The sequence below is a fragment of the Xiphophorus hellerii genome, chromosome 22 (genome assembly GCF_003331165.1).
Source record: "Xiphophorus hellerii strain 12219 chromosome 22, Xiphophorus_hellerii-4.1, whole genome shotgun sequence".
Lineage (NCBI taxonomy): Eukaryota > Metazoa > Chordata > Actinopteri > Cyprinodontiformes > Poeciliidae > Xiphophorus > Xiphophorus hellerii.
Window position 1 is genome coordinate 22,315,755 of NC_045693.1, and position 14,904 is coordinate 22,330,658.

The 14,904-nt window shown below is 37.6% G+C and overlaps 1 protein-coding gene across 1 annotated transcript in view; it reads right to left on the reverse strand.

Moving 5' to 3' along the window:
• The window catches only part of srbd1 (S1 RNA binding domain 1), a 55,344-nt gene that overhangs the window by 14,834 nt on the left and 25,606 nt on the right, over window positions 1-14,904 (reverse strand). Inside the window, exons 16-18 of the mRNA XM_032554006.1 lie at window positions 13,303-13,385; window positions 2,456-2,562; window positions 1,215-1,382 (exon numbers count right to left, since the gene is read on the reverse strand). Coding sequence (XP_032409897.1) covers window positions 1,215-1,382; window positions 2,456-2,562; window positions 13,303-13,385 — 358 coding nt within the window. The remainder of the gene's footprint in view (window positions 1-1,214; window positions 1,383-2,455; window positions 2,563-13,302; window positions 13,386-14,904) is intronic.

Here is a 14,904-nt window from a genome sequence, read left to right on the forward strand (position 1 = left end):
GAGAGACAAAACGTAAATTTTGTCCTAAACGGCCCCTCATAGCAAACACTTTTTCACACCACTGTAAATCTCCACAGGGACTAGATGAGGATAATCATTTGCTAACAATCTGCAAGCTGTTCTGGTAAAAAGCTTAAAATCTAATAGATTCTGTAGATGCTGTCCATGAAGCTATCTTTTTTCTGTAAAGAATGATTGCAAAGTACCTCCATTTATTTCTTTTAATAACCTCACCCAGGTCGTCGTCCTTTCCTGCCTGGACAGTTGCAGTGGCCTCTATTTTAGCACTGTAGGGTCTCAGACTAATCGGATGCAGTTTTTACAAAACGCAGATCCTCAATTTTCAACTGACACAAGCAACCATGGTCGTGTTCGTCAGATCTGTCGTTCCCAGGTCTAGTTTCAGACATAGAGGATCATGGGCTTATGGGGCAGCTGTTCCTAAATTGTATAAACTACACCTGCATATTAGGAATTTTACTTTATTAGATATATTTAGAACAATTTCTATTCCCTGGCTTTTGAACTGGCCTAAAAATGTTTTTTTTTCTTGTTTGTTTGATGTCATCTTTTTGTTTTATGAGTTGGAAGGCACTTAGGTTCAACTGCTGGTTCTTGAATGTACATTATAAACAAATTGGTCCTGAGTTGAATTGTAATTGACCACATCAAAATATAAATGCAGTTTTTATTAGGAATGCATGACACGTTAGCTGAAATTAGTCACTTCTTAACATATCGTTATCAGTCAAATAAGTAAAATGGGCCAACATTAACAACCAATACTTAATTTCATCTTGTTGACATTCATTTCTGTAGGGTGAGTGGAGGAATTTGGTCATGTGTCATTTGTTTGGTCATGTGACAGTGATGCAGTCACTGTACCTTCTCTACTTGAGGAGTTTAGCTGAAGTAGAGAAGCAGTGGTGAAGTCAAGGTATCAAAATGGTAGTAAAATATATATAATATATGTACATAATATTGGTAAATATCAACCATAATAGCAATATCAGCATCAAATATCAATATTGGTCCATATTTTCTTATCAGTTATTTTCTTATCTAGTTTTCATGAACGCTTTGAAGTTCACAAAATATTTCCAATAGCTTTAACTTAGTAAACAAAAAAATCTCTGGGGGAAAAAAAAAGCTTTTTGTGTTTTATTTATTTATTTTATTTTTTGTATGATTTCTGCATAGAAATCTGTGTTTACCTGTTTAGAGTTTGAGGGTTGATCCTGATGAAGCCGGCACACTGTTGGTAGCTCTTTGGTCCCATGCCTTTGACCAGTTTGAGTTGCTCCCTGTTGATGAACGGACCGTTCTTCTCTCTCCACTCTGCGATGCTCCGAGCTCTGCCCGCGTTCAGCCCTGCTACATGTCTACAGAAGGAAACAAACTTAACAGAAAAATGTCTCACAGCACCCGTCTAATTAGCTTCTTGGAAGCTCTGCATTAACTTTGTTTAATTCTGTAATTTATTGTACAATGGAGCATCTTAAGTGAAGCTTAAAAACCAAAAACGTCTACGTCTTCCTAACAAAGAGTTGTAAACATTATGGAATACATGACTATGACCTGGCCCTTTAAACAAGACCCACAACACCAGAAACACACACTGTGTGATACTGAGTATATATGAGCCACTATGGCTGAGAAAAGGAGCGAAGCAATTTGAAACTCAATTAGGTTGACGCTGCTAATGCCCAAAGCGAGTCACTTTCTCTAAAACACAGAGCTGTGTCAACACTTCACATAACACCTCAGTCATCAACACGTCTGTGTGTTAGTGTGTGTTGCTTTTCTGATGGCAGAAATGGAAAAAGTTCACTAGCAGAGCAGACAAGTAAACAGATGACCTGATGGCTGCAGTAAGGCTCATGCCAGCTTCCTTAGCTGTTAACTGTAAAATAGCTGCTTTTTTCCTCCAATTCTGGTTTACGAGCATATGACAGCAAAAAGCGCTGCAAGTGTGTATCCTGCAATGCTCGACAAGCGATTTTTATGTATCTTTTTTTTTTATTGCGTATGTTTATGCTTTTCTTTCTGTGTGTGAGCAGATTTTCCTAATCCCCTCAGCTGACTCCAGTCAGCCCTGTAAGTGGGGCCAGGGTGTGAAGCATTAGTCTAAACAGAAAAGCTGGCACGCCGCTTGTGTGTGCGTGCATTAATCACCAAGTCTGTTCATGGGCGTGAGTGAAGGTTTGCGATGTTGTGACTGCGAAGGGAATGTATGTCAGAGGATTGAGATGAAGCGCATACAAATAAGATGATCCACACACACAAAAATCTACCTGTGACAAATGTTCAAAGATGTTCACATCAGTCTTCATGATATTTCACAAAGATCTGCTACGGTTACCAAGTGACTGATAATCATAACACCTTGTGCAGTGTGCTTTAGCTTCACGTTTCCAGAAGATGCAGCGGTGCATGAATGCTCTGTGTGAGTTACCTCATTAGTGTCTCAGAGCAGATGTTGATGTCCACTCCCACAAAGCTCACACACTCCTCCACCACTCCATCCAGCGCTGCCTTCAGAGCTCCAGCTGACACGTCATGCTAAAACAACACATTTGCAAAAAAGAGCTTAAAATAAGAGTCGTGATACTGCAATGTACTTCTCTTGATGTACTTGGACCAAACAATTGAAGATTTCATTTAAAGGGTTGGTATTATGTATTTTCCAACCACATAGTGCCATTTTATAGCACAATCAAGTAACTCTGTTACCTTGAGTCATTATAAAAATGTTGTATATGTCTTTGCATTTTAACACTTTGAAATTGGACTTCTGACTCTCTAAGAAGCTCCTATTCTCTCCGACACTCCGCCCTGACCCAGCGCAACAACGCTCCTCATTATGCCGTTTACAACTGCTCCTAAGAGTGTTAAACTGAGAAGTACTGTAGTTTGTATGATGAGCTCAGCAGGTGCACAGTTCCACCAGGTGTTTGCCAACTGCTGCTGCCGCTAGTCTGCAGGAGCAAATGGGAGAGGAGGAGGGGAAGGCTGCTCTGTGAGGCGGAAGCTCGGTTGGAGATGTTTTTAACTGATGAATAAATATTATTATTATACATTTTTTCAACACGGTAAGCAGTGCAAGCAGTATTTTTTTTTTAAATCTATCTCACACCTACATTTAAACAAATGATTAACTATTTTAATACTCATCTACTTAACCACAGCGGATTTTTTTCTCTTGGTGATTTCCTCCTTTAATTATTTATGACGATAAGTAACCCGTACAAATATTTATCGTCATTATTAATTACAATAATTGTAATTGTTATTGCAATTATTTGTAATAACATACAAATATTTGTATGTTATTTCCCAATTATTACATATTTCCTGATTTAGATTTATTTTTTATCCCCAATCTAATATTAATAAATGTAATATTTTTGATGCATGATAAATTTAAAAAACTAATGAGCGACTTACTGCAGTTAAGGTTTTTTTTTTATTAAATAGTCAAACAACCACATTTATAATGACATTTTATAATAAAGAGAAAAGGAAATTACTTTATATAATTGGTTGACAATGCAGCAACAGAGTGTTTCACACGGAGGTTTAGACATTTGGTATGAAATGTCCCATAGGACAAAAAGCTATTTTTCACACTCAAAAATGTTGGAGATGATCAAGAATTAAGCAGTCAAAATGAAAAAGAAAAGGCAAAAGAAATCCTATGGGATAAAGCAGCAGTACTAAAGTACCAAACAGTGGGACATCCCCAGTTTCCAAGGGCTGCAGCTGGAGTTTGATGCCTCAGCAGCTGCTTGAGGATTAGCTGACGCTATAAAGTGAACTCCTGTTGGGCCGTCGTATCTGTGTGTCACCGTGGCGGTGTCTACATGCATGAGTTTTGTGTGTCGTGTGTATAAATGTGCCGGGGAGCAGTGTGAGTTTCCCTGTAACACGATCGAGCCCTGAACAAACACTGACTTGTAAACAGATAACAACAACACAAGCACACACCCTTCTCTGTCAGCAATGGACAAGATGGGGACAAAGAGGGAGGGTGAGTCAGCCGGAGGTACCAATAAATATGAGAACACATGTAACTCCTCGGGGTAATGCTTGGTTTCAAGACTATTTGACTGCTTCATAATTAACTTATTCATGTATTTATTAAAAGCTAGACATTAATTTGTAGTTTCATAACAATGTATACGTTCTTCTCACAAACGTGGTTAATATCTGTCATGGATAATGAGATGAACTGTAAAAATTACTGATAAATCTACAGCTTCACATTAAACGTTGCATGTTTTTTTGGTTTTCCCAGTTAACATAAGTCAACTAGAGATTTTCAAGGTACATCAAAGTTTTAAAAATGTTCAAACCACTAAAATTTCAAGTGTCACTCATCACTCTTACTAAGAAACTATAGTTTCATTAGATATGGTGCTTTGAACGTCATATTTAATGAAAAGCTTACAGGTTGGCTTTCTGAGCAGAAAGTCCAGCTACTTACCCAAATAATACCAGGTTTATGAAAGAGCAGACCAGCAAAACAACATGACAAGGCGCACAACAAGTAACTATACTAGCAAAGCAGCAAAAATATACATAGTATTGACTTCATCATTAAAACTGTAACAGTCAGTGTATTATAACGTTATTACAAGAGTATGAAGTACTGCATTTTTGCACATTTGTTCATCCTTATTTATTCACAGTTAATGTCACAAAATGACCTTTACCCTGTACTTAGCGCAACAGTTAATTTTGTAGATGCCCTGTTTTGGCGTCTTCTATTAATATAAACCACAATCCAAGTAAACAAAACAAAGACAGAAGAAAACTAATTTCATACTTTTAAAGCTATGCATCACCAGAAGCATTTTGAAGATAGTAAAATGAACTGTCTGAACAAGACTTCCCACAAAGGTAGAATTGAAAGATTTATGACTTCCTGCTGAGGGCGCATAGAAACAGACAAGAGCCAGAGATAGTAGGACAGGATGGAGAGGAAATCACCTGTAATGTCACACCAGAAAAGAATGTTTTCACACGAGAAAGTTGAAGGTGTGAGCACCATAGAGAGGTTGAACCCTCAGTAAATCTGTTCTCATATTTCTACTCAAATGAGCTGCATGAGAGAATGAAAGAAAGGTATTATAATTGCACACAGATCTCGCTACCTCTTTGTACATAGTTGGCTCAAATGCAGATGGGAGTTAATTGCCTACAAAGGTATTAATTGCTTAGGATTAACCCTAATCATACACTGTAATTTGTTTTCAATAATTAAAAACTGATGGGAGAAAAACAAAGAAGAAAATGGCCAGAACTGTCATCTATCTTGTTTTACCATGATCAAAAATCATGTTTTAATGATTTAATGACCAGTTTTAATGATTTTAAAACTGGTCTGATTATGTGTATATATCCCCAGTTTTAAAGTCATCAGTCAGTATCCAAGAAACTGTCCTTCTGTATTAATTTCAAATGTTAAGTTACACTCTATTTACAGTGCTTTGCGAAACCTTTCACAGCCACTTTGTCACATTTTGGGATTTTGTAATTGGAAACTTCAGTGGATTCTATTGGGATTTTTGCATGAAATCTATCACCTCACAATTCACATGGTGGTGACAGTGCTATGCTGTGGGGATGCCTTCCTCACCAGGGAGCAGGAATCTGATCAAATTGATGAAAAGAGGTAAGAAGAGGTCAATCCTGAAGGAAAACGTGTCGGAAGTAAAAGCTGGAGTGGAGTTTTGGCTTCCAAAGGAAAAACAACACCAAACACAAAGCATGAACCCAATATACAATCTGTTCCCCATCCAACCTGACTGAGCTTCAGCTGTTTTGCAAAGAAAAATGGGCAAGAATTTCAGTCTCAACTAGTGCAAAGCTGACAGAGGAATCGCCGAAGAATACTTCCAGCTGCAACTGCTGCAAAAGGAGGTTCCACCAACTAGTAAATGCAAATCGAAGGAATATTGTTTCTGCTTTTCAATTCGTAAAAAGCATGAAAGCCATCTGATCTTTTTTATACTTCACAACTTGACACAACTTTGTGTTGGACTGTTACACTAAATACCAGCAAAACCCAATAAATTTGTGGTTGCATCACAGCAGAATGTGAAATTGTTCAAAGTTTAAAAACAATTATGCTAAATTAGTGGTCCGTAATAAATAATAATAATAATAATAATAAAAACATATCTGCCATTATTAGATCATGTATATGTGAGGTAGAATTAGAGACATTGGCTCTTGTTCAGTTTCTTTGCAGGAACATATTATGCCACTTTCCTGTTTATTGTCAAGTTTTTTGTGTTTTTCCTCTGTTGGTGCATTTTTTCATTAGAATTAAAAGCCAGAAAAAGTGAGTCTGAAATCGATAAGATAGATTTGCATAGCTTTAGTTAGTTCCACCTGCCACAGCCAAAACCTCATGCTAATCCAGAACCAATGGATTGGATCCCTATGTGTGAAGGTCATGTTTGCATTGGCCCAAAAACCAGCTCAAGTCAGCTTACCAATACACTTCAACAAAGTGCTTCTGTCTGCACCACAAGTGCTAAAACTCTGCTGAGTTACCACATGTCAATCAGAGAGCGAGTGAGAAAGAGAGAAAAAGGCATGAAAGGTGAAAAATGCTGAGAGAAGGACAGAAAACCAAAATAAACTTTTCACTTTCTCGGTATTTCACCGAGAAGCTGAAAAACATCAACGTCCTTCTTCTGTGGCGCGCTGCCTAACAAGAAGCATGTACATATAAAGCCACCTCTTACAAAGAAACACAGAGGGAGAAACTCAAGAGGGGAAAAAGGGGCGCAAAAGTAACTGCTAAAAGTCGAGGTGTTGACGGACAAAGATGGCAGAAGTCGTAAGGCCGACAGCTAACTAAGAAACCATGAATCTTGTCACCAAGAGCTAAGCAAATGGAAGAACTCTGGAGCCGGAGTGACTGCATGCGCAAAGAGCCTAAAGGAAGTAATGATGGAAGGTTAACTGTAAAAATGATTTCAAACCTGGGGATCAAATTTCATTTAAGGTCTTTCCATTGCTTTCAACATAAGGAATTTATTTCCTTGTTTTGCAACTCCGGCTGTGTGGAGGGGAATGCAGAAAAGTAGGTTCAGAAATCATTATTCAAAGTTTGAACATTTTATCCAAGGGGTCATGTTCAGGAGCCCAGGATAGCTATTTTTGAATGCAAGCAAACATTTCAATTAGTTTAGAAATATATTTATATGTTTTATCATTTGTAATAAGAATATGAAAAACTTTATAAGTTTTACATTTTCTGCAAATTATTAACAAAAATCTTTTCTTACAAAAATTGAAAAATGCATAATGTGAAATTGACCATTTAATATTCAAAACAACAGGGTAAACAAGTGGAGAATATCATAAGTACTCCAAGTCGTGTGGCTGCAACACAGTGAGCCCTCCACGACCGTGCTTTAAGGTTTGCACGCTGTTTATGAAGGAAAGTTGCTCTTGAAATTTTTGGTGTTTTGTTTCACGTGCAAAAGTCTTTCCTTTGTTCAAATATGGCAACATTTATCTCACAACACCAAATAGGGCAGCAATATAGTATAGGTTAGCTGAAACCTCGAGATACGCTACTCTGTTCTTTCAAGAGAGAACGAGCAAATCAACTCTGCAAAACAAGCCACATTGTGCTGACATGCACTTTAACTTTTAAGATGCTGAATCTTAAATAAAGCAATTTTGCTAACTTCCTAATGGTCACTGAAACACATTGGAACAGTCACTTCCAATGTCTCTTACTCAAATATTCATTTTATTTTTCTTGATTTAAGTCAGTCCTCGGCGCCCAATTGTCCCTGCTTCAGAAACAGAGTTTAAATAACGCTTCCACCTGCATGATGCTCTATGCACGATGCAAACTGTAATTTGCACCAAAACATCCTGAGGTGTTAGGTCGCCTGATAAAAGAGGTGAGCTTGTGTCTGGAAATGTGGAACATTTGCCACAATGAAGAAGTATGAACATAACAGGAGAGAAATTTTAAATATTTTATATTTACTTAGTGTGACACGGAATAGCCAAACATGTCGCTTACTTCTGTCACATAATTACCTGATTACATGAGCTGCGTTGAAGCGAACTACGTAGCTCTCACAGGGGTTATCTGGCGTTCACGTTCTCCATGATTGACAACTTCTTTAGGGCCTGTGTAAAGTCCCGGGAAGCACAACTTACACTATTTTTGGCATGTATGTCTGGAGAGCAGGATTTTGTCTGTTGGCGTATGCATGCATGTGCACGTCTAGGTGATTGTTTTGCAGGAAGTGGGAAATATTGCTGCTGGGCATTTCTGACAAATGTTGCTAAAATCATAAAGCCATCCCATTGCTGTCGTATCATTTTCACCTGATGATTAATGAAAGGTATTTCACCATGTATCAACACAAAACACACCGCACACACACACACACAAATGGATCCACAGAAATAGAGACTGAAATAAAGTAGGTTACCTGGTCTCTATTACACTGTAGTAAAATAAAGAATATATTTTTGGGATTTTGCCTTACTCATACCAAATGATATTAATTTTAAATTCTAACTCTTCAAGAATTTAATGTTTAATTTATTATTTAATCCATCAGGGCTTTTATATCTGCTGAGCTAAGAGTTTCTGATGGTGATGATTTTCAACCATAGGTTTAAAGAAAAATAAAATCTATAAAATGTAAATGAAAACATAATAAAGAGGAAAAGCAGGAAAACATCTCCCAAACGTATTTTAAACTTAGCATTTTTGGCAAATTAGCATAAATCTGTGCAAATTCATTGCAACAGCAAACGCAAATGAAAAGCTCAATAAAAATCCCACCGATCATGCCGGGACGTATCACAAGGAAATAATTAAAATAATAAAATAATTAAAGTACGCAATTATAAGCTTCAGTAACTGATCATCTATTAAGATCTTATTTTTTTTCCCATGCCTCAATAAGTCAAAGCAGGAACCATCAGTCACTTTAAGCCTCTATTTATCACTCTTCCTTTTACCAGCTGCTCTGTCTGCTCCTATCTCCCCTCGAGGCTCCGTCAATCAAAGCTGTACGATGGTATGCGCCCATGCAGGAGAGAAACCGTGGGCTCCGTTGTAAAAGTGACATCACTTGCACAACTTACATTTAAAAAAATTTAAAAACACGATATTTCGGACAATTTTGCAAAAAGTGTGTGTTTTGCTACGAATTTGGCTAGGTGGAAATAAAATCGTAACTGTCAGACGGGAAAGCTTCGTCTCATTTTTTTCCGAAAATCTGTCTTATCAAGAATCCAGGTTGGTTGATTGCAGTCCAGTGCTTTGCTGCTTGACCCAAACTTTAACTTCCTTCTTGTGCATCTTGTGCTCCTACCAGAGATGCAGCACGATTTTTTGTGCTAGCTCTGAGTTCAAGAGCGTGTGCAAGGTCTTACCATATTAAAACACAATTATCTTGTCAAAGCGGTCTGTGTTGCTAGGAGCTACACAGCTGCTGTCAGCATGCATTTACCTGGTGAATTAAGTGTGAGCTATTATTAAGTATTAAGAGTCGCAAATGAGAAAGTGAGTGCTTTAAGCTCGATACAGTGACATTAATTTTTTATCCCTATTTTTAAGTGGGAAAGGAAGTAGTTGTTGAGTTGTTCTGCTTCTTGTGCAACTGGCTGATAACTCGATTACATAAGAATTTAAGAAGCCTCTATCATTTTAAATCGTCTGGAGAGCAAGAAATATTTATTCAAAAATAGTTTATTGATCTGAGAAGGACATTAAATGTTGTTGTAACTCATATTATTCAGGGCTCTTCAGAGTTGTTGTAAACGCTGATGACTGTGTCTCCTGTAGCGGTGTGTATTACAGCGGTTGTGAAGAAGCCTCTGACTGAAGACGCTCTGTTTTTCTATGACAGTCTCATGAAAAGGATGGTCCGGTTTGTCCAGAAATTGTTGATTTTATATAAAATCCACTTTTGCACCATCCTCTCCAGAGGTGTTTATATTCCTCAACCACCTCCACTTTGTCTCCCATGATGGAAATGGGGTTTGATCTAATCCCGTTTCATCTGAAATCCACAATCATCTCACTTGTTTTGTTTAGATTCAAGATGAGATGATTGTCACCTTGACACAAAGCAATCCACCAGCTCTCTGTACTTCTTGACCATCTGTAATACATTATATATTATTTTATATTCATATTATTATATTTATTGTGGGTATTATGTAGAAAAATGAAACTGACAGAGTTACAAACAGGATATAAATGACTTGTAAACACTCTGACTAAGTATTAGCCACCTACAAAGCTTAAATTGGCATTAATCCCATAGCTTCCTTTCAGCGCTAAACTAAAGTAAAGCTAGTTCTCCTGCAGATTTGCTGAGCTCCACTACAGGAAGTCATCACCTTTTCCCATCATCCTGTGTAGAACCTCTGCCACTTGGTATCGGAAACACTTACTGTACTTCATTTGTGTAAGGGCTACTAATAGCAAATAATATAATAAATCTATAAATTACATGCATATTGTTCACAATTGTCTATTTCCATTACAGCTTAACCAAGTCCTAGTTTTTTACACTTGCTAATTTGTGTTTGCATTTTGGTCGGCATCAGGGGCTTGACTGCGCGTTCACACCTCCTCAAATGAACCAGACTTTCCAGGCAGACGAACTATAGTTTGATTGAAATGGACCAAACAGTGCTGGCGTGAAAGAAACCCTAAAGCGATTTTGCTGTTTTTCTGTGGAAGAACATGTGCTTCGATGAAGAACTGTCTTCGATTTTTCAGGTCTTTAAGCTCACCATTTTCACTGGGTCACTGGATTAAGTTTGTGGCCACTCCGTCATTATTCATGTTTATCTTTTTTATAAGAGTATAGTTGAAAAGACAAAAACAATTTTGTTAATCTAATTTAAAACCCTGGTGTTAGACTGATGAAGATCAGTCATTGGGGCACAAACATGAGAATACAGGTCAAAAATCAAGAATGAGGGAATGTCTGAAAGCTGTAAGGAGAAGACTGACAGTTTCTTTAATATCCGGCAGGTGGGTAATGTTTTCTTACACAGCAGTGTGTGCCTCTGTGTGTGTTTTTCAGCAGCAATTAGTTCCACCGCTGTAGGGATTGCCCAATTGTTAACCAAGCACCACAATCACAACAGGCAAGTGACTGAGAGTTGTTTTAAGGTCTATTCCGATCAATAAAAAGAGCAAAAAGCTACTTTAAAATGTGTTAATTTAACTTTCCTAAATGTACACCACTCATTAAATGCATATTTCTGTTAAAATGAATACTGAGGTAAGGAGTATCACTTGCTGCAGATTTAACCATGCCATCTAAGACCTTTAATATCCAGCGAGACCTTTAAACCAGGGGTGCTGCAGTGAAAATAATGTTCCCACACCAATACTTACACCCAATCTGAATTTAATGGGCTTCACTTTTTTAGCCCACTGCTCATTTCCGCCTTTCTCTCAGAGCTGTCACTCACTGGCTCAGCAGAGTTAGAGAGAAAGAGAGCGCATGCTGTGCCAGCTGTCTAGAGTTACATCTGCCCTTATGCTTTCTGGGTCTAGGAGAAATAAACTTTAAGAAACCTCAAAATGCCATGAATTGCACAAAAGAAAACGTAGCCATGAGCTCACTTTTTTTTCACACGTATCCAAAAAAAAAAAAAACACTTAGAGTTATGTATTACATATGCATTTATGTGCATACGTTCTTACCTGCTAACTGTGAGAAGAAGCAGGGAGGGAAAGTGTGTAAAAGTGTTTGTGTGAGCACACATGCAGGTTAAACTGATGTCCCATCTCATATCTGTCAGCACCAAGAGTTTATTTACTCTGCTATATTATCATTTGTTGACCCAGTCACATGATCTGAGAGCGAAAAGTGCAGAAATGTGGGCACCCAAGAGAGCCCGGCAGAATGTGATGAGAGACAAGGGCCTGTGACCTAACACGCTCCTCAAGACACACACACACACGCAAGCAGCTGCACAACCTGACCTGCTCCTTTCACTCTCAAATGTCCGTTTTAGCTTCTTCCGCTCATTCCCTGCGCCTTTGACTTTTGTCACAATCTGCAGTCTTTGCTAACTCTCACTTCTATTTTCCCTCTTGTATCATGAAGTGGTTTTCCACCGTGGCTCTTCCTAGCGCCTACAAATAACAAAAATAGAGCTGCACCAATCAGGCTTTGTACCAAGTCGATGTTGAGTTCTTGTTTCCATTGAGGTATAATCTGCAGATTCTGGTATTTCATTCTAAAGATATTTATGTGGAAAAAAGAGAAAGACACAAAACAACTTGTAAGAGCGACTATTTTTGATGCATTTATGAAAAAGTTTAGTTTTTATTGTATTTGATTTACCGATGCCCAATCACAGCCAAATGTAAAAAATATTTTTGCTTTTAGTAGATTCATCAGGAAATATGTTATCATTATCATTAATAATACTAAAACTACATAAAAAATTATACTTAACAGTTTTGTAATTTATTAGTTTGTTCATTGTTCAACCAAAAAGTTAAACAGCGTTTTCATCTTTGTTCTTACTCTGCCTTGCAGCACAAAAAAAATCATCCTTTCTCGCATCACAGCTCAATGTTCAAATGAGCTTCACATCCTCACAAACAGGAATTCTGCACATTTAACATTTTTACTTGCTGAAGGAGCACATCTTTTAAGCCCCATATCTTGCCAACTAATTTTTTTTTAATTAAACATTTTAAAGATGGCATCGACCGTTTCATCATTAAATTACTCAAATTTCACCATGTTTAGCTTAGCTGGAAGGCACAACAATGAGTCATGACTGCTACATGCCATCCAAGGTTCTTGGCTTGTTTTGTATTCTCTCATGTCTCCTTTCCTGGATCTACCAACAACAAAGACATTGAATTCATAGTTCCTGCGAATAGAAGGCGCAGTACGACACGTAGTGAACTCACAGCTCGCAAAATCAGCTTTTGTGTTGTTTTAGGTTCACAAACCCTGAGACAAATAAGGACAAGAGGCAGCAGAAACTAAATTTCTTATGTGTGTCATGGCTGAACTCTTAATAATTTAGAGTCTTCATCATATTGCTTTTTTAAAATTGGCAGAAATTTAAATAAATGTCTAATTTGAGCATGAAATTTGTGCACATGCTTTATGACAAACTGAAATAGTATGCCAAAGAGCATAGATTTATATAAACAAAGACATGCTGATGGGTATGAAATTAGCAAAAAACAAAATGAAGGCCTGGTTTGACTTCTTTTTTTATATACAAAAGGAAATAAAATATAAGGCTCACCTGATACGTTCCAATGCCAATGTGTTTTGGATCAATCTTCACGAGTTCAGCCAGTGGATCTTGGACGCGTCTTCCAATAGACACTAAAATACAATGTGTGCACACCCAAAGACACATTAGGAAGTCATATTTCTCATGAGAATGTCACATTTGTGTTTTGTATAAACTTGCAACACGACTTAATTGCTAAATATGCAAAACCACATTATTTATAATGACTGAATATGCTAATCATGCGCATAATAAGAGAGCTTCCCTGGAGGCAGGCCCAACCCAATTGTGAGTCCTCCGCCCCCAATAATAATAATTAAAGCTGCCGTTTAGGATGAGCCTCTGCACTCGTCATTTAGCATCCTGATGGACGGCGAAGTCATGAACCCTTAAACCACTAATTTGTATTATCCAGAGCTTGCAGGCTCATAATGAAATGTAGCACACAAACATCTACAGTCTGCATCAACCAAAGTAGCTTTTAGCATCATCTTGCAACTGCTAAATTAAATGATTATGCAGTCAATGCAAAGAAATGAGGGGGAAAAAATGGCAAAAATGAGAATAACCATTAGATCAGTTGCAGACAAGTTATAGGCTTAATTCATAAAAATGTTGCTAATGTGTTCCATTTTATATTCTTTAGAGAGAAAATATATTAAATCTGTATGGTTTATTTTTAAATAAATGATTTAAAACATTCCACTGAAACTAAATAATTTAAAACACTAGTTTCAACTTGTAAATGAACAAAAATAAAAAAGCAGATATGGAATTTAAAATGCAATGTATTTATCTAAATTACACGATTCAGTTTGTCCTGTCTTTAGTTCCCTTTTCAAAGCGTTTTTTTTTTTTAAATGCAGGCACTAAAGTACATGTTTGAATTTCCGAGGTTGGCGTGAGTGTAATACAGCATGAGATGTGTCCGATTCATATCTCAGAGGCGGAAAAGATAAAGAGCAAGAGGAGGATGAGATGCAGTGGAGGGAGTATATCTGGAATCAATGGCTCTTCTCTCTCTTCTGGCTGTGGCAGGAGGCTGCTGCCTGAGATAATATTTAGACAGGGATGAAGTTTCAACCCTAACCTTGCTCAGTGCACCAGCAGAACCCTCCAAATACACTTTCCATCTATCCTGTTTCCCCGACTCTCCGCCCATTTCTCCCTCTGTGAGGAGTTGATTTGGAAATGGAGAGCGGTGAAACTCCCCGACATTTATTAAAAGTTTATGAGCCAAAGTACAGCAAGATGACAAGCCTCATCAGACACATTGAGGCCTGGAAGGAGAGAGACGCGCGCTTGCTTTTTCATGGTGAAAACTATGCTGAGTGGTGCGTTGCATCTTTCTTCTTTTTTTTTCTTTCTGTCAAACTGAAATTATTTGAGTTTTTCATGGTGTACAGTATGGTTTATGTGTCATGAACTACAACAAAAAATAACTTGAAGAGAGCAGGAAGAGCAAAAGAAGAAGGCGAGGCCACCACTAACAACTAAATTAAAGGCAGCTACTTTAAAACAGCATTGAAAAATGAAATGGATCAACACGTCACTTTCAAACTTCTGTCAAGAAAATAAATGTGGGTCTAAGTGCAGCCGACCACAGAAACT